The sequence below is a fragment of the Haliaeetus leucocephalus genome, unplaced genomic scaffold, assembly GCF_000737465.1.
Source record: "Haliaeetus leucocephalus isolate CR32 unplaced genomic scaffold, Haliaeetus_leucocephalus-4.0 Scaffold819, whole genome shotgun sequence".
Classification (NCBI taxonomy): domain Eukaryota; kingdom Metazoa; phylum Chordata; class Aves; order Accipitriformes; family Accipitridae; genus Haliaeetus; species Haliaeetus leucocephalus.
This window is the reverse complement of record NW_010973255.1, coordinates 2,219,817-2,240,200: the sequence shown is the minus strand read 5'-3', so window position 1 is coordinate 2,240,200 and position 20,384 is coordinate 2,219,817. Positions and strand designations below refer to the sequence as shown.

At 42.3% G+C, this 20,384-nt stretch overlaps 1 protein-coding gene across 1 annotated transcript in view; it reads right to left on the bottom strand.

The window, feature by feature from the left end:
* Positions 1-20,148, bottom strand: part of CNKSR3 (CNKSR family member 3) — a 62,966-nt gene extending 42,818 nt beyond the window's left edge. The window contains exon 1 of the mRNA XM_010581872.1: positions 20,097-20,148. Coding sequence (XP_010580174.1) covers positions 20,097-20,148 — 52 coding nt within the window. The remainder of the gene's footprint in view (positions 1-20,096) is intronic.
* Positions 20,149-20,384: the final 236 nt, after the last annotated feature.

The following is a 20,384-nucleotide window of genomic DNA, read 5'->3' as shown; positions in this document are numbered from 1 at the left end:
TGCAGCTGAGAAGCATCTAGAGACAAGATCTTTGTCCCTCCCTCCATACAGTGCTAGGATTTGTAGGGAGTCAATCCACTTCATCACATGCCCTCTCCTGTATAGAGCATATGGGATGACTACCTCAGAAACGAACCACCCATGGGCATACCACAGCATTTGTCTCTTCTGCAGCTAGGTGGCAACAAGAACTGAGGTAGGAGACCAATTACCATTTCATCTTCAGGCTGGTCCAACACCCTGACTCACTCTCTCAGTAAGGAGGCCACACGCAGGAGGACAACATGACCTCAGAATTCATTTCAATGCATCCCAGGCAGCACACAGAGACACATAGCTGGTTACTGCCAACTCACTTTGGATAAAAGTGAGGAAAAGCTCCCCCGTACCACCAGAGACAGGTTTGTCCCAGCCACTTAACATCAACATCTTGACAGTAGAAGGCAAGCTGCACGGAGACCTGTGCCTCAACCACTGCAATGGCACCTTTATAAGCTCAACATCAGCAGCAGCTTCAGCTAGTACAATGGGCTGTAAATTGGGAAAATATGTAGGACACATCCTCGTCTGCCATCTTTGATGCAGAATTACTGCAGAGAACAAGGGCAGAAAGTTGCAGGGGGATGGGAGACAAACAGCAGAATATGGCACAACTATGCCCAGCAGAACTCATCTGTCAGAGACCTGACTTGTACATCCTCAGACCCCCGACACTGCTCCTCACTGGACCGGCTGTGGACCCCACTTAAAGAGGTGTATTTCCTCACTCCCATTAACAGCTCCAAAGACAAGCCCAAAAGAAATCTTATTTCTGCTACTAACAGATACAGATGTTTTCACTAAGTCAATGCAGCCACAGAGAAATACGTTTCCCGGAGTTTTCCAACTCACACAACCATGCTGAATTTGTTGGGTGGTATCTTTTTTATACCACTATTCTAACACACACTTTTTTACAGGAGAACTTCTACTCACAACAAGCCTTTAAAACACTTTACCATTTCACTTACGGAAGTACAATAACACTGAACCTAAAATAGTCTCCATGCTAGTTGTGGAGTCATGCACAAGATTACGGGAACCAGTTTGGGGTTTTTTTAATGGAAAAAAAATTAATTTTGTTTTATTGTTCTAGGGAAATACATATTGCAGCTTAATCCATAGCAGGAATATGGAATCATTTAAGTCCCCAGAGGCAAAGACTCTGGAAGCTGTGGAAATTACAGAATTAGGATACAGTCTGTAAATCATGTTGTATGGCTGAAGACCACCTCTCTAGTCTCATTCTTCTCATTGTCCATCCCACTCCTCTCTCCAACATCCCTGATCCCCTTCTTTCCCACCCGCACCATACTACCACCCCCTTGCCAGAAAACATTAAAGGTCCTATCCATAGCAAAAGTGACAGAGTGCCAAAGTAGAGGTGATGAGGGGCCCCATCAGGTGCTCTGCCTGTGTCTGAGCATCCTCTGGGAGGCACACAAGTGCACCAGAGAAATGCTGCACATAGCAGGCTGGACAAGCTCTGTGTTGTGGACCAACATACACCATCCCTGAGACACTACTGTACCACCTGGCAGCAAATGACACCATGTGAGGCACAGGGTTGGGAAATATACTGTGTAGGTGCCATATAGGAGGAACCAGAGAGATGTCGCAGGACAGTACTTGGCTTAATGAATGGGATGGATGTTGGACAAGAGGCAGTGAATGCCACAAAACATAGAAGACAGTGAGGAATACAGCGCAGTGTGGGGTTGAGGACTGCACAGCTAGCACATTAATACATGGTCCTACAAGGCATAGCTTACAATCCTATTTGCCCCTCTAAGTATTTGCTGGGGTGGGGGAGGCGGGCAGGGAGGAGAAGATGGTACATCGATGGAGGTGGTCTCTGTACTGTCAGTACTTGACATAACAATAAAATCCCTCCTGAATGACGCTGCTCTCACAATATCCCCAGATACAAAATATTCAAGACACACCAAGTGCATTTACTGCCTAAGTGTTCAAGACTGGCTATGCTGTGTCACATCAGTGTCCCAGGGTGCTGGTCCGACTGGCCTTCTGGGATCCAGATGTTATTACCATCAGTCATTTTGTATAGTATTGCTTAAAGCAAAGCAACATTTCACTTCTTACCTAGGGGTATGTTGTTTGGCAGGTTTCACACCATCCCTCACATCTCCTTGCTCCAGTTTTCCAAGAAGCAGACATATGAAGTTAAACTTACCAAGAGGTAGGTCCCTATCACTGTACTTTTCTAACTCACCTAACTTTGTTATTACTATACTTGAAAGTAATTCACAACCAAATTTAAAAACAATTTTCACAACAGCACCAGACACGGGAGCACTCCTGGACAATTTAATGAGCTATTCCCCTTATAACGTCTTGTAATTTCAATTGTAATGTCAATGCATTCCCAGTAACACACAGTTTACATCAGTGCCATCACAAGATGAAACTTCAAGGTGTCAAAAATTCAAAGCTGTCTTTATGAGGAAATGTTTCTGCTTCACAGAGAGTTAACCGCAGTAAAATACAGCCACATGTATTTCTACCTGAATTATTTTTTGCCTACTGACACTTCAAAGCAATGCTTCTTCAGTTCATTATTCTCATGCATTTAACAACTCTTTGTCTACCTAGCATTGCTGATTTCTTATGTATAGTCAACTTTTCCTCATACTGAGTTTTTTGCTATGCCACTATCCATTCTTTTTTTTTTTTTTTTTTAAAAAAGAGCAATGTTACTTTCAAAGCTTGTTTTAGCAAAATATCTTTTTCTTTGTATGTTAACTTTTTTCATTACGGTTGGCTTTCATACAAAACAAATTAATCAATAATCAATTAAAAAAAATAATCACCATTCCCATGCTCATCTCCATTAAGCACAAATTCAACAGCTGAAAGGACAGGAACTTGTAGAGAAAGGTAACCCTTATACACAGCAAAAACGGGCAGATACCTTCTAAAGACTGACAAGCCACTCACGAAGAAAATATCTGTTAACCCAGTGGCTGATCCACCTTGTAAGGACCATAGTTCTCCCTCATCCCAAATACTACTACTTTCAATTTCAGTTATATCAAATTTCACATCAGCCACACCTACAGCTGTACAGTAACCAAGGGGGAAAATTGTCTAAATCAGATTTTAAATAAGACTAAATAGTTAACATTTGTGAAAGTGATAAACTAATCGCTTCACAGCCCTACTTCTGAGAGACTATTAAGTGGACAATCTCCTCTTAAGGCTTTGAGTTTGTGTTTGCAAAACAGATGCATGAAGGGATGAAAATCCCATAAATGGTTTGCATTCTTAATGTCTGACACAATTCAGTCCTTGGGGAGCACACTACGTGTGTACATGTGTGTATGTGGGAGATTGCATGCAGTCTTTTACAATGAGGCCCTGATCCTGAACCTGTAATATTACTTTAAGCACCAAAAATAACACAGCAGCAGAACTGTAGGTTAAGAGCAGTGACCAAAATGTCACCTACTAAATTTTGCATCACTATGATAGGTTTGTGATCCTGCTTCCCAGCAAATCCAGTTGCTCTTCCCCACTTTTCTTAATTGCTCTTTTTATAAATAAACAAACCAACCCCACAGGTACTTCTTGTACACTGATGTTGATGATTCAGAGCATAATGCAGTTTCCTGAATGTAGATCCTGCTTTAGCTACCTCAAGTACACAGTCACAAGGATACAGCTATTTAGTTTGACACCAACAACAGGAGATACCCGTTAACAATAAAATCACACAGACAAAAAACTCTTCAATGTAATGTACCTAGCCCGGGTTACAAAGACACACGAGAGAAACTGCAAGAGCAGGGGAGGGATAACTGCACTTATTCTTAACACAGTAGTTAATCACAAAGAATGAAATCAATCCCCAAGTCTCTGAAACAGGTGAAAACCAGGCTAGAAACAAACAGATGCAAATACTGTCCTAAAAAACAGTGGGTGCAAAAATGATTGCACCTGGTTTTTAAATCCAATATGGTCCCCTCCGCAATTTCTATTTCTAGGGTCACCTATACATTCATTTCTTATTTTTCTTCTGCTCCTCTATTTACCTTTCAAGTAGCATTAAGTTTACAAAAAAAAAAAAATTCTAACATCCAGTGGGCGCTCAGAGGTTTTATGCTGTCTACTACCAGCCATTACAAACTTCAGTGTTTTTTGCAAATCTGTAGAAAGAGTAGAAATAATGAGAAGTAATAAATGCAAAGTTTCACGTGAAACTGAGTGCTTTATGTAGCTCCGTGACTAACATACTTGAAGAGAAGAATGGGGTAGAAAGAAGAACTAAGCTATATTTTATGAGCACTGTAAAATTCTCAAAGCTTTGCTGGTCCTTGAAATACAGATTTGGAAGAAGTGTAGCCACTTTATTCTAACAAATACTTATCTTGTCTTCAACGTAACTTCCCAGAGCAAAACTGAAATATGGTATGCTCTCCCATTCTGCTGATCTGTCAAAGGAATTATAATTACCTTAATCACAGAACAGACTTACTAGAGCTATGAATTCAAAACACATAAGAGGTTACAAAATTCCTTTAAAAGTTTACAATTTATTTTTTCTCCCCCTCTCCCTTTCCCATCTTTAATTTAAAAGTTGCATTATTTTTTTTAAAGTGCCATCTGATGGGTATAAAGACTGTGTGAAACTGAAAGGCATGGACACTTAGAAGCAGTTTGCCCACTAATAAAAGATACACTTGATCCAGAAAAGATACATTAAATAGATAATAAATAATAGTAAATGGATAATACATAATAAAAAGATAAAAAGATAAATTTGATCTAGAAATATCATAAGTTTTATTCAAATACAGTTATTTGTTTTAACCAACTTAAAGCTGCCTGAGCAGCCTCTCTCCTGGGTGCATACTTTATCTCAAGTATTACAGAGCCTTATTTCCAAGCTACCTAAAGAGATCAAATACCCTCTTCAAGCTAGAGCTTATTTCCACAGCTTGGACTTCTGGAACTTGATCTGCCTCATGGTTAGTACTGTGTAGCAATCTCCAGCTAGTGATCAAATTTTCAAACTTCCAGATCATAAGTAATTCCTCACTGTGCCCAAGGATGTATTTGGAAATGTAAATTCAGAATTAATACTTCAGTGTGCTACTTCATAAGGAGAGAGGGAACATACAACCAGGTTGATCCTCTTCGACCCCTGAGAGTACTCCTATTTGTTAACTATGTGGCAATGAACTTAAGACGGTGATTTATGGAAGCCTGTTTGATCACTGTTCATCTTTGTTCTTCACTTACAGGCACTGTAGTGACCTTATTTACACCCAAGTTAATCATTAGGTCTTACAGAGTGTGGGGAACAGTGGGGGAAGGTAAGGGGTGGGAAGGGGTGAGGCAAAGGAGGGTTTCTTTTCTTAATTAAAGGCATTAGTGATTTTTAGAAGTTTTCAAAATGGCAGCAAAGAAACAGTGTCTCATACAGATACTCTCTCTTTATGCAGACTTGGCTTCACATCCCCAAACCGAGACTGCTACTGAGAGGATAGCGCCATCCCTGTGTGTGCTCTCTACCAAAACTTCCAGAAAACCCACCAGCTTCAGTAGTGCCCTCTGCACAAGTAACGGAGACCCGTAAGCAGAAAACTGTGAAGTACCAACTTATTTCCAAACTGTCACCACAGAGGCTACCATGTACTCCTGTCTTCTGCTTACCATTAGCCAGAAAAGAATGAGGGCTCCCCACCCAAGGGGTAAAGCAATTCATCAAAACATTTGCTGTTCTTTGTCACTTCTATAAGCATCTTTGTTACTGAGGAAAAAAGTCCCAAAACCCTCTGAAAACTGTTATAAAACAGCCAGGAGACAGTGAGGATGTGACAAAATACCACCTGGGAAAGAAGATCACGTAACAGGAAAATACTGGGAATAAAAGGGAATACAGCCACAAGAGAAAAGATAGGGAGAAATTACTACTGAAAATTTCCATGAGAAATTCACCAAACAGAGACCATTTAACTGACCTTTAAACAGTCACACTGCTTCAACTACAGTAAGCACACAAATTTTTTGCATTATTTTCCTATCTAAGGGTTTATTTCAAATTGAGAGAAGTAGCAGTATCTCAAAAGCAAGCAATCCACAGGAGAGCATTATGGGCATATAATAACAGGGCAACATAGAAGTCTTCTTATCCCCAAGTTACTCACTCTAGACATTCCACCCCGCTCACGTGAAATAAGACAGACGTTTCTTTTACTCCCAAGGTTTTCAATTCCAATAGATATAAAACTGTCATCAACCTCTTGGTCTGCAGACACTAAACTTCCACTGTTTCCCCCTCTCACGCACACACACACTAATCCTGCTGAAAGATGCTGGAACGAGAGCCACAGAAACCAAACAAATGCATTTACTTGCAGACCACAGCTGAGAGCAGCAGCTCACACCCTCTTCCTAGAGGGGGAGCTGGCCAAGTCTGGGGAGTTTTGAGACAGAGAGGACAGGCCAGACCCCCACTCAGCCACATTCTCCATCTCCATGCCGAAACCTCCAGCAAAGGAAGCCTTTAGAGAAAACTGCGCAGCAATGCTCCCTGGCAAAGCAACAACCCAACTTAAAAAACAACTAACCAATTACACTCAGAGACAAAAATCAAAACTTCAGCCCACTTTATCCAGAGTTGGACTTCCATCAGCCCATACATCCCATCACCAAGACTCTGCCCATCTCCTTTACTGTTGCTAACAACTTCTTCACAACAGCATAGATAAATACTCTTCCAAAGAAATAAAATGGAAGCAAGTACGAGCACAAAATTCAATCACATGCAATATTAATATTAATCACAGTGACTACAGGCAACACAAAAGCACTGTCCCCTTTGAAGCATACTTCCTAAGGTGACTCCACGACTTGTCAACTTTAATAGGTGAGGCCTCTTCTGTGGGGAAAATAGGTCAACATCTTTGCAGTAAGAGTAATTCTTATACTCCTTATCAAGTTAAAAAAGAAAAAAAAAAAGCCTTTGCTGACCCTAAAAATAAATACCGTCCTTCAACAGATCAAGCACAAAGTAATTTCATTTTCTAAAAGCAGTAACAGTACACTCTACATTACTTGTTTGTGTCTCTAGCACATGAAGCCTCTGTGCTTGACAACTTTATGTGGTTAATATGGCCCAACAACCCCCTGCCCTAGGGCGTTCATCACAAACATGCAATTAAGAGCTTGCCTTTTAAAAGTTTCATGGTATTTGTAGTTGAAGGAGTAGTTCATTAGTCACAAGAGCTCCTTTTCTTGAACTCTGGTAATTAACACTCTGATGCCTGTTCCCACAGTGGAAACAAGAGGGAACATTGCAAAACCGCCTGCCTCTTGGCTCCCAAGAAGAAATGGTGTGATCCCTTTAATTTGGTTTGGCTGCCTTCTCACACCACCATGTGGAACTGTTTTGGCTGATTGCAGCAAGGTCCATTACTCACATCTGCCTCTCCTTTGTGTATGCACCCTTGCAAACACTCTGATTACTGTTACACCCATGAGCTAGTCAGGGAGCAGGTTGCTGTAAGGCAACAGCTGATGTAGTTGCCAGATAGCCAGCCTTTTAGATGACAACTTCCTACACTGTTACAAAACATTTATGACTAGCACCTTACAGTCTCACGGTCACCAGGGAGGCACAAGTACAGGCACATGAGAATCACCAGCCATCAGCACCTGCTAATCACATTAATATGTCATAGCAAGCTGAATGACATAAACAGAAAAATGCTGATGGTACATACCTCTTCCCATCAAGGACAGATCCCCAGGAGTCACTACTGGATTATCCTAGGAGACACTGTCATTACTTGGATGCATACATTACTTCATGTTAAAAATTCCCACAACATTTACATCAGGAATTCTAGCTTCTTAAAAGTTATTGTTTGCATTATTTTATATAGCACATCAGAGCCCCTTCCATGAGCCAGGACATGCAAGGAGCCTCAAGACCAAAGAACAGAAATCCCAACTCCTGTCCAAAGGGAGCTTGAAACAGAGAGAGGAACAGAAGATAAGGAATGACACTCCACCCCGCTGGACAGGTGATCATTTCACTGCACTAGCCATTGTCCTTCACTTGCAAAGGGCTGGGAAGGTTGATGCCATCACAGCTGACAGCTTTGAGTAGAGCTTTGCAGCAATGTCAAAAGGATCAGAAACCTTAAAGGTGTTCAGGTAAAGTAACCACTCAGTTCCCAAGAACAGATGAGGGAAGATCTTTTCCAACCTAAATGATTCTATGATTTTGTGATGCTAAGATGTGCAGAGCAAGGCTGGAAGGCCTGTCCACAAAGTTCTCAGAGTGAAAGCAGCCAGCATACATTTGAAGTAATAAAGGCAACAGCAGAGAGGGGAGAAGACCGAAACAGCACTCCTAGCTAGACAAAAAAAACCCAACAAACAAACAAAAAAACCCACCAAAATTTTGCAGCAGCAAAACATGCCAATAAACATTGTCCCAGCGACAGCGGAGACCTGCCTTGAGGCACCCAATACAATAGGTGTTTTAAAGCATATCACTGAAGCATCTCAGCTTCCTTTGAACAGACTGTGTCAAAAAACAAGTTTTATCAACTGCACAGTCAATCACCAAATCTCTCAGCTTCCCCATATTTTTATAATTACTTTAAATACCTAAAGCAATTGCTTCAAACAATTAGCTGCCTGACACATTTTCATTATTCCATGTCATCTTACAGCCCCAGTTATGTGTGCAGTGATGATGCTACTTCCTAAAATAGCAGAGACCTCACCAGAGTTCAAGTGCAACACCCCAGCTGCAAGAAAGACAAAGCCATCCAAGATCAACAGTGGCAAAGCTGACCGAGGGCTCTGTCTGAATCATACGCAAGTCCAAAATACCATCAACCTGACCAGGAGCCCTACCTCCTTCCTAGATATAAAGTGGAGCAGAGGAGGGCAGGAAAGAGCCCAATATCTATCTCAGCCACTCCATCTGACATCCCCATAAAGACTTTTTTTGTGATTATGAAGAGGCAAGAGCATGAGCAGATATTCCACTCTCTTAGTAGGGTAGCGACAAGATATTTCTGACCCTCTGCTGAAGCTCCAAACAAGTCTGATACTTTTAAGACACAGCAAAGCACCATCAGATATTTGTAGGGAAGTCAGTCAATTCAATTGATGGCTACTTGCTTCTTTCTCACAGCATCTCAAGCTAAATTGGGGTTTGTTTGGTTTAGGTTTTTCTGGAAAGATGTTACAGAATACAACTTTATTGGTGCAGCTTCCAGGGAGTGCATAATTCCTAGGTGCCAGAAGCAACTCTAGGCAAGGCCCTCACATATATGGCTAACAAAACTGCTAGGGGGATGCTGCAGACAGAATGAAAAATACTTTAGATATTAATAAAAAACTAGTTTTCAAAAGTTAACAGATTTTTGAGAACACCCAGTGACAGAGAGGAATATTAAAGAGCAAAATATATTTCAGTAAAGCCACAAGAGATAATTAACTAAGTTTCCAACTATCATTTCAAAACACTCTTAATCCTTGGAAAACTGAGGATGAAACTGGACAATAAAATTACATGCATTATGCTCAGTTATACATGGGTTAGAAACCACACAGTCCATTCAGTATTCTGCAGCAACCAAGCCATGTTAATTTGATCAAAACTTGTAAGCGTGCATACAAACTGACAATCTGGGAAATGAGTACTTCTGTGAATGACAGCTCAACAAAAGTCTCCAGGCATGCCTAACATGAGACAGACTCTACTGGGAGCTCAAACTCCTCTCCAGATACACTGCCCTGAGAAAGCCAGTACTAATCTTACTACACTAAAAGCTGACATACAGTGTTGCTAGCAGTACTATGGCCACATTCCAGTGTCCAGCTGTCAAGTACCCTGTTTCAAGAGACAATTTTATGCACCAGAGATGCTCACTAGTTTGGAACCTAGGCACTGTGATGTGGTCTACGGAGACAAAATATTAAACAGCTTCTCAAAATATTCAAGACTAGCTACTTCAAAGGTTTGGTTCCAGCAACATCAATGGAAAAAAAATCATTTTCCAACTGGTTTCCCATCAGGGATAGCACCATAAGATAGGAGGGTTTCTGCTGTAAAAAGAAACTAATGTAGCCCCAGAAGATTGCTCCAAGTGTTTCTAATTACACCACAGCAATCTAAAAAGTATCAGCTACCCCAATATAATTACAATTGTTAGATGCTGCCTTTTTGTGCAATAGCATGTGGTGCTGCTCATCTTTCTACATAGCTTTAAAAGGTAATCCACCAATCAAAGGCACTGCACTGGAGACATACAAAGTAGAAAGGACAGAAGAGGTCAGTTATTATCACACTTGCATCTGCTATGACTCTAACATGCAGTATTTTAAGAACTCTGTGTTAAAATACACCAAATTTTTCATCAGATGCTGAATAGTACAAGATATAATTACAGCTCTCCCACATACAGATCACACTGATTACATTCCACAACTCTTTTGTATATCAGATGCCTATTGACTAGCAGTATTCCAACAACTCTAAATGCAGCTATGGTCTATTTTCTTAAGCAAGCATACACATAATTTTTTAAATGAGGATGCCCCCTCATTTCTTGTCATGAGCTGTTCTCAGGTGACCGATGGAGAAAGGAGGATCCACTAGATACAACATTGAACCAGGGCCTGCAAGTTTTCTTCCCCTGCTGCAGACATCATGGGATTAACCTGGTTGGAGACTGAAATGCTTGAACTCCCAGGATACTCAATGGAGACCTACTCAGTAATCAATGGAGCCCAGAGCACGATTCAACTCGCCCCAAAAGAGACACTGAGCGCAAGATCTGCTGAGCCACTCTCTAGGCTCCCGTGACAGGAATATAAACATCTAAATTAATCATGTCTTAATCCTGAGAGCCCCCACTGCCAGCTAGTACCTGCTATGGAACCACAGCATCCACCTCAGTCCATTTTAATGCTTCAGCTTCAGCACTGCTGCAAACCCACACCTACCCTCCCAAATAAGCAATGAATCTCATTCTTGGTCAAATGCCAATATTACATGTTCCTCCAAGATTACCATTAAATCCTAATCATAACTGAGGGCAAACTGTGTACCTAACTTTTTTTTTAATGAAGTGATGTCTAACACATGTTATTGTGAGATACAACCAAAACCAGCAAGAAATAAAAGTGTTATTGGCAGGTTTGATTTCCAAGTTCTTGTTTTGATCACGTATGGATTTATTTATCTAGTGTTATTGTCTGAAATAGTGTGAATGATGTATAGTTAGAGAAAAGATGAAAGATTGTTTTTAAATCTTAAAACAAGGAAATAACTACAATGGTTTTATGTTTACACAGAGACTACAAATTTTAAAGAAAAAAAATTTAAGCATACAGAATTTATAGCATATTTATCTTTTGTCTCCTCTTTCTTCTGAAGTTTCCATTACAGCTTGCGTTAGAAATGCCAACAATTACTAGGTTTTCCGTTTTGCCATAGTCCTTTTAAAATTCTGTTTGCTGAAGCTAACACAATACAAAGGGCAAGAATCCTACACCTTGCAAAGGATGGGCGAGTGAAGCAATGAATATGCATCACCATTAGAACTACTCAGAAAAGAAAAACAAAAACCAAAACCACTCATGTCAGAGAAGGCATCTGCATTTCACTAGGTTCCCACTTTTCCTCTACAATAGTCTCCCCAGCACAGCTCCATCCTCTGGTCCCTGCACACGTTTTTAAGTCCACATTCTTCAGGCATGTCTGAACTTGTTCTTATAGCCCTCCTTCCTCAGGGGTTGTCCTACATAGGAGGAGAAAAAAAAAAGTCTTCAACCCTTACTGTTCCCTTTTCCCTCCCCACCCCCACAGCCAAGCACACATCTCAGCAATGCAGTGCTAACGTACCTGCTCAGGTACAGCTTTCTGCCTGCTGCCGCAGTGGGATAGCAGCCAACTCAAAATTAAATTTTCAAGGCACTGAAGTTATGATATTGCTGTCCCAATGAAACAGACTGGTAGATTTTCATTCTTCTATTTACATGTCCACCTGTCACCGAAGGGTTGTCTTTTGGCCAACACTGCAAGGACACAGCTCTTTCACAATGCTAGTTCAGGAGGAGGAAAAAAGTACTGCCAAGACCTGAAGCTCAGAACAAAGCATCTTTGGAACAGGCAATAGCAGTAATATCACAACAGAAGGCAGAAATACTCTCTCATTAGAGAAGGGTCTTTTACAAGCTACGAAAGCTAGAAAGCCCAACAGAAGCCCTTAACCAGCCTGCCTCACTGTCCCGCTACACTCGTAATATACCCAAAGGAGGGAATACCTTGAGCCCTTCCCTTCTGTTCTGGCTAGGAAAGCATCTGTACCAGACAAGATATCTTTTATTAATGACAAAATGGGCATATTGCAAAGCTTTTCATAATGCATTCACCCAGCAAACTTCATTCCAGTAATACAAGACTCTGTGGGATAACGAAAGATATTAATGATAAAAGGATGGCAACCTAAGCAACATACATTTTGCACACACAAGAGACATAAGGATCATTAGCCTAGAAGCATGTACCAACACTTGCTTTAGCAGAAGCCTTAGCCCTTGATAAGCACCAATTAAGTTTCAAATGGAGTTCTTTCCTTTGATCAAGGAGAAAGATAAGATCACATTTATGCCACAGAGCTTTGATTGCAACAGCACACCAGACACTTTGCTTACCTACACCTAACTACCAGTATAAGAAACAGTCCAAAAAAATAAAGAGGTTTTGTCACTACAGTGACAAAGAACTGTCCTCATGTAAAAGGGTATCAGAGAAGCATGTACAAGAAACCACATGAACTCAGCACTGATGCAATATTATAACATAATTTGGCCAGATACCGAATGCATGCCTGTAGACCAATGTTACGGAGGTCAGTGATTTGATCTCAACAAATGAAACACAGATGCCTGGTTTCATCCAGCATGTGTGATGTTTGATGAAAATTAGCTATATTTCGTAATATCATAAATATCTATTTTAATAGGTAATGAATGTTTAAAGCCAGTGAAACAGATGAGGCTGAATCAGTGTACCTCCCGCAGATCCTCCAAGCTGTGAAATGTTATTGCTTGTGCTCCAAAAAGATGGGGGCGGGCATATGCAAACCTGCAGGCAATTTCCTCATGCAAAGGAAGCGTGGCCCAGGGATCTGAATGACAGCCTTAGACTCCAAAGTCATCTCACTCTGGTAATGAGAGCCCAAATGACAAAAGGACTGTATACCCTGCCTAACATCAGACAGAGATCCACAGTCAAACAGCATTTTTATTTGAATTTCCTAGCTCTTACTGCAGCCCTGTGGACAAACACACTATGATCTGTGAGCAATCCCACAACCACAAGAACCTGGGTCCTGAAGAACTACTGTAAATATGCAAGAGGTTGCTATAGAGGCTCAACCTCCATTAACTCCTGTCCACCCTTCCTTTCCTCCCCCCAAGCTAGCCTTGAAAACGTCAGTACCCCACCACCTCCTTCTTTTGACAGGACTGATATATTTGGGATATGTGGAAGACTGAACAAGGAGACACTGCAGAAACACCATCCCTCTAGGTAGGCGAGGCCTGACTGCGCGACGTTGTTGGGAAAACGCAAGGTACAAATTAAGGCCAATATCATCGCTTTTATGGAAAAAAACACAGTGGTAATCAGCTTTTCCCACTTAATTCACAGAGCCACTGTTTGGACTTACTCATTAACATACCTCCTGTGTGAAGCTTCCCTGTAAGTGAAAATCTTGTCCTAAGATGATGTAGCAAACCAAAAACTGAGCAGTCTCGCCACTTGTTCTGCAATCCCGAACTGTCACTAGTCATCATTTGTTTGATGTACCTGGAAGAAGCTCATCTGTTAGAGCATGACTTAAACCAGGCGATCCAGAAGTTTAGATTTAAGAAATCAAAAGGACAGAACAAACAGCACCCAAAAAACCCCACATGCTTTTGAATACTTGCTGACAGGCTGTATGCACACATCACTCGTAACTGCAATTCGCCTAGTAGCATGTGTTGGATAAGCACCTTTGTCAGGGTCTTTCACTTAAGAAAATAAAACATCATGACAAATTTCAACATGTATTTTATCCAGTGCCCTGTACTTTGTCTTCCCTTAGCTCTTGCAGCATGCTAGACAGTGTAGAGACAGAGAGGGGCATGATCCTTGGCCAAGAGCATTTATGTGCTGAAAACATGGGGTCCCAGACGGAAGTGCAAGGAATGAACACATAACAAGAGTTATGAAAATCTGACACACACACAACTTTTCATCAAAAATGAGGCTTTTCCTACAGAAGTATCTGACAACAGATACAAATGTCTTCCTGTCACTCAAGGAAAATCTTTAAAGGAACAAGGAAAAAAGCAACCGACCCACTGGCCAATCTCTGCATCTTCTACTGAGCAGTTAGAAGAAATTTCTCTTAAGTATACCACCTTACATCTTTAGTTGGTTAATACTGAGCAAGCATCTTTGCTCTTAACACGACTACCTATGTTCGGATACTACCTAAATATACCTCGTATACCTAAAGTTCATTGTCAGAGTTTCACCACATTCCTCTGCAAAGGTTACAATCAACTTTCCACGAATGCCTATTGTGATTTTAGCACTTTAAGTGTCACTTTTCCAGGCATTATGCTGACAGCATTCAACTTTCAGACTTTCTGATGTTTGGTTAAAATAGTTTGACAGCAACTTAATGGCAAACAAACAGAGCTGGCTGTGAACATGAAAAGCTCAGGGCGGGGCAAATTAAAAAAATCACAGAACCCACAAGCAGCTCAAGAAAGTGCAACAGCAAAAAACCACAAAAACACGATCTAGTCACATGAACAGAGGCTAACTTTGGTTTATTTTTTTCATACACATTCACTGATCTTAGCAACAATGAATGAATAATTTTAAGACTGCAGTAGTACAAACTCATTGTGCAACATTCACTTCTGTTTCAACCCACAAATAAACAGAGGTATTTAGTATATTCACCTTTTGCTAGTAAAACATTCTGGGCCAGCTATATTCAGAATTTCAGCTGAGATCTGCAAAGAGTGGTTATTCAATGTCCTTTTCTGACCTATTTAACAAATACTCTATAGCACTATTTTTTAAGTAACCAGGTAAACAGTTGAAAGAGATTCTTCTGCAGCCCCAGTTATGGGCAACTCTCTATTCTTCTTCACTGAAGGCAAAATACCCTGTCTCAAAAAATAACCAGGGTTGTCTTAGTGTTAGATTTTTGCAAATAATTTGAACACAACAGCATTCACCTGAGAGTAGCTAAAATGAAAGGAAGGCTAAAAAAAAAACTCCAGTGTCATGTATTACCCATAACTGTTTCTAAAAGCCAGCTATAGTTTGCAGCTCCCAGAGCACACAGTTAACTTGACTGACCGTGTTGAAATCTCCCTGGGTAAGCAAGATAGCTCTAAAAAAAGAACATCAGGCCCTCACGATTAATTGCTAACTATTAATAAATTAGGATATTTCTCCCAGGCATACCTATAAATAAACGTAGTTGCCCGAAAGCTTTACCAGGAATGGAAATCAGAGTATTTCATGATATAACAGGCACAGGAATAAGCGATATCCATGAACTACCGAGGAAGGGAATAACAGAACCTGGAGTGCAATAAAGAGACCAAAGCAAACGCTTGATCCCCAGCTAACCAAGTCTACAGCTACAGGGACAAAGGCCAAATTGTAATGGAGCCTCACAACAACGGAGGCTTCTAACCACAAGCGCGTCAAACTGTCTTTACCGTGTAAAATTTGGCTTGAAGTCACAACTCACATAAGTATGTGAGGCCTGGGGGCAGGGGGAAAAGACAGATCAGGCTACAGCAAACAAAGAGAAGGCACATCAATGTTCTCTAATAAGACAGTGACATTTCTCACACAGGAGGCTCTACCCCATATGCAGCTTTCTTCCTCCTCGCATCTTTTGAGGAATTACCTTAGCTGTGGGGTTTTCAGTAGCCAGGGGCTTCCGAGACCATAGAAAATTTCTCCACATCATCAGATCACTCAATTTCCTTCAAATTGTTGCTACATCAGTAACATTAAGACACTTTTGGGCTGGATATTTCTCCATATGAACAGCCCTATGGAACTAAACAGGTTATTGCTGGTTTCTGCACCCAGGATAGCCCAGAAGACTGCAAGCCCACAATCAAACCCCACAATCAAACAAATACCAGCAGCATACTCCAGATGTGCTACAACTTCCATGGCCATACACCTGTCCCACAATAACCTGAATAACTGCAGGGATCCCTATTGAGGGGCTCTGGGGGAATTCAGTCTCACATGCACACAAGGGAGTGCCAAGAGATACAGGTGAGGACTTTGAGCCCATAAGCATCTTAGCCTGCACAGGAGCAAGCCCTCAGGTCAACCGCCACACCATCCAGATGTTAGTTTATACCCCAAGGATCAACTCACTAAAAAAAAAAATCCACAAAAACCAAAACACCTCCAGACAAATGAAAAGAAAAAAACCAAACATGTCTTCTCAGTATAGTCAGGAAAACAGTACATGCTATATATTTCAAAGAGCATAAACTCCATGTCAACCATGCCACAAGTCAAATCAACACAGCATCCTAGCCAAAGAAGTACCTTTTCAAGGATGAATATGGCCCCTAAATATTATCTGAATTTGTATCGTGCTGCAAGAGAAACATATAACTACACCATCACTTCTTCTAGACAGAAATTGAGGAGGTGCTTATAAAAATATCAGATATAGTTTTCAAACACTGATGCTGTAGCTAAAAAGTCATCACATCTTTGGTCGAAGCTTGAGAAACATCTCACCTACAGAGAAAATTGCTAGCAAGTAAAAGCACAACTTCCTCAGCAGCTTTGGTTTAACTAGACCTTATTAGCTACATAGCCTGCTACTGTCAGTACAGCACCCTCTGCCAGAAAAAAACACCCTTGTTCGCAAAAAATAGCAGCATTCTAGTCTGAATTAGCAGGAGAACACAAGCAACTGCGTTTTGTATCAGCTGTTGTTGGTAACAATGAACAGAGCACTTTTTATTTAAAGCCCAACTACAAAAATCTAAAAATACTTATGTTCAGCTTACTAATTCTTGATAGGTTCTATTTTAAATTCTAGATAAATGCTATTTACAGTATTTACCTAGGAGTGAACAGCTGGAAATGACAGAGCAAAACCCTTCAGGATAACATCTGTTAAAAAAAGTTAGTTCAAAAGCCACTTCACAAAAAAAAAAAAAAAAAAAAGAGGCATGTTCACCAAGAGCAAATAAGCTAACTGTCCAGCAGTGGTCACACAGCTTACTTCTGGACTTTGTTTTTTGGGGTTTGTTTCATGGAACACAGGGAAGTTCCCATGCTTCTTTTGGTTTGGAAAAGTTATTTAAAAATTTAAAAAAATCAATTTATAGGTGTTTGACTGTAAAAAGATTTGGAAGGAAAAAAAAGGTTCCTGGAAAAATATTCTCATTTTTACATTGAGTATTAAAATGGACCACTTATCTCTGCTACTCTCTACATTTTTTCACGATATTTTTATCATTGTACAATCAGCATGCATCATTATCTGCAAAACAATCTCCCCACTGAGAGCTGGCATCTCCCATCACAGTTATTTATGTCATTCTAGAATACATCTCCATGGCACCACAGCACTAACTAGAGGCAGCAGATATCACCAGCTTGATCAGTTCAGTGAAGATCATGCTATCACCCTCCCTAGGTGGCACGTGTAAGAAAACAAATGGCATAAGGTCCCCTCCAATCACTTGTTCTATAAAACTAACCTTGAGAATTAAATATAATATTCATAAGGTAAAATACAGATATTGGTCTTTGGTCAAACATAAAATCCAGTGGTTGTGAACTACACAGTAAATAACCATTTCAGATTAAAAAAAAACAAACTATGAAATATTGTGCTAATAAGGCTGTTAGCTAGCTATTACAGTGTCCATTTTAATGTGCAGAGATGAAAGCGTAACCATAAAGAAAAATTTTCCGCATCTCATTTCTTTATTACAGTCTTGTCATGCAGGGAGTCACATAAAATGACGCTGTGCACCAAAGAGGTCAAAAGCTTACCTAGAAACTGAAAAACAACAGCAGAAACAAAAGTCACCAGCAGTCTTTAATTTATTCCTTTGCATTTCAAAGGACACGTGTTTGCATTAGTCAGAAGATCCACCTCCCAACTACAGCCAGCCCTCAAATTATTCTGCATAACACTAATTGAGGGTCCAGCTAAAGAGTTCCCTGTTCAAGGAACCTGCGAGTAAAATAAATTATGCAAGAAAGCAAGCCAAGCATGCCTAAGTATAATAAAGCCTTTTAAAATGATTAGCAGGTTTACTCTTTAATCTGGCAAGGTAACAAACTTTCAGCGCCCAAGAGAAAAAACACAATGAAGGAAAAGCATTATATAAATATTCCACATGCCAAAGCAAAAAGCTTATTTCATTGGAACAATGCACTCCTGTTTCAACCAATACCAATCTGAAAAAAAAAAAAAAAAGAGCTCTTTCTCTGTAAGTTATTTGTACGTTAACGCATAACTTCACAGCACGTTTGCCTGGAATCCTCTTCTCACAAAGGCTGCTTGGACGGTCCCTCACTGGCACCGGCCCCTCCACGCACATGTTCACGCTCAGGAGGGCTGGGAGTATCCATCTCGCACTGTATGAAAACATGAGCCTGCTTTCCAAATTTGCCTCAGTCTTGGGCCGAACTACTGCCAAGCGCTGACCGCAGGCACGCAGTCTAATCGGCATTATGGTCCTGAGACAGAGGGGTAATGGCTGCTGCAAGTAAACGCTGCTCCTAATCCAGGGAAACTTTCTCCTCTGAAAACATTCCTAACTTCGCACCAACTTCAACGCCAGCAAAGCCTGCGAAAATACTTTACGTAACGAAAGACAATCACGCTAAAGCGTAGTCCTACGAGAAGACAGAAGCGCATTTCTTAAGTCATAAGTCCCTCACCTAACTCCTAGCTATCTCCCTTTTGATTTATGCCCCGCAGAGCGGCAACTGCGAGAGCGACATCCCGCTCGGCATTCAGAAACCACGCGCAGGGTCCGACCGGAGTTGACAAAACTGAGCTTTAACCGGCCTTCAGGGAAAAACCCGAAGACACCCAAGGCTGCAGAGGTGCCGGGGCAGGAACGGGGCACCTGGCGGGCACCACCCGCCGCCCGCTCCGTCCCCCCCTTCTCTTCTCCCTGTCTCCCACCACAGAGCTTCCCTTCACCCGCCAGTCCCGCTGAGGCTTTCCGCAGCTCTGCCGACGTCGTGAGCAAACCTCGGAGCGGAGTAGGAAGTTTTGATAGGCGGGAGAGGGCGAGAAACACGCGGGCACACACGGGAGGTGATGGACGGACGGACAGACGGGCGAAGGGGCTGCTGTTCAGCTCTCCGAGCGGGAGCCCGGCGTTTTAATCCCATCACCGTCAAGCAGGATTAAGAGTTCTTGCTTACTTGAGCTAGTTTATCAAGCTTCTGCTTAACTTACAAAACTGGAGTTTTCTCGACCAGCGAGTGGCTTTTGCTTGGCAAGCTGGAAGTTAACTTCCACCGATCGACTACCTGCCTGAAGAACAGCCACTGCTACCTCAGCGCAGGCACACCGCCCCAGAAGAAGGGGACCGAGCCCTGAGGGGACCCCACTGCACAAATCTGCACCCCGAGCCAGCCCGGTGCAAAACTCACCTTCCCCACGTCCAAAAAAACAAACGAAAAAAAAAAACAAAACAAAAACCAAAACACAAAACCCACAACGCGACGTACGCCCAAGCGCACTACCAGGTACGGCGATAAGTCGGGAGGGAAGGTAACAAGCAACCCCCAAGCAGCACACGCCGGGGCGGCCACGGAGCCGGGGCCGAGGCGCTGGCAAAGGCCCCGCTCGCCCCACCGGGGAGCCCGGCTCCGGGAAGAGAAGCCGCGGCGGTCGGTCACCCCCGAGCCCGACGCCGGCAAGTTCCCGCGGCGCAAACCCGGTCGGACGGGCTCCCTCTCTCACCCTTCGTCCAGTCCACCACTTGCTTCGGGCTCCACCTGGTTACCGGCTCCATGGCGGGCACAACCGCCCGCGGGAGACCGCAACCGGGCTCGTCCGGACGCGAACTCGCTCCCCTCTCAAGTTCCCATCCCGGCAGCACCGCTCCGGGGCCGCCCCCCTCCCCACAGCCTGGCTCCTCCCACCGGCCGCGGACCGGCCCCGCCCCGCTGTCGCTCCGCCCCCAGGTGCCGTACCCCGGGCGGGGGCCGGGCCGGGCGCAGCCGTTAACGGCCGGGGCGGCGGGGGGGC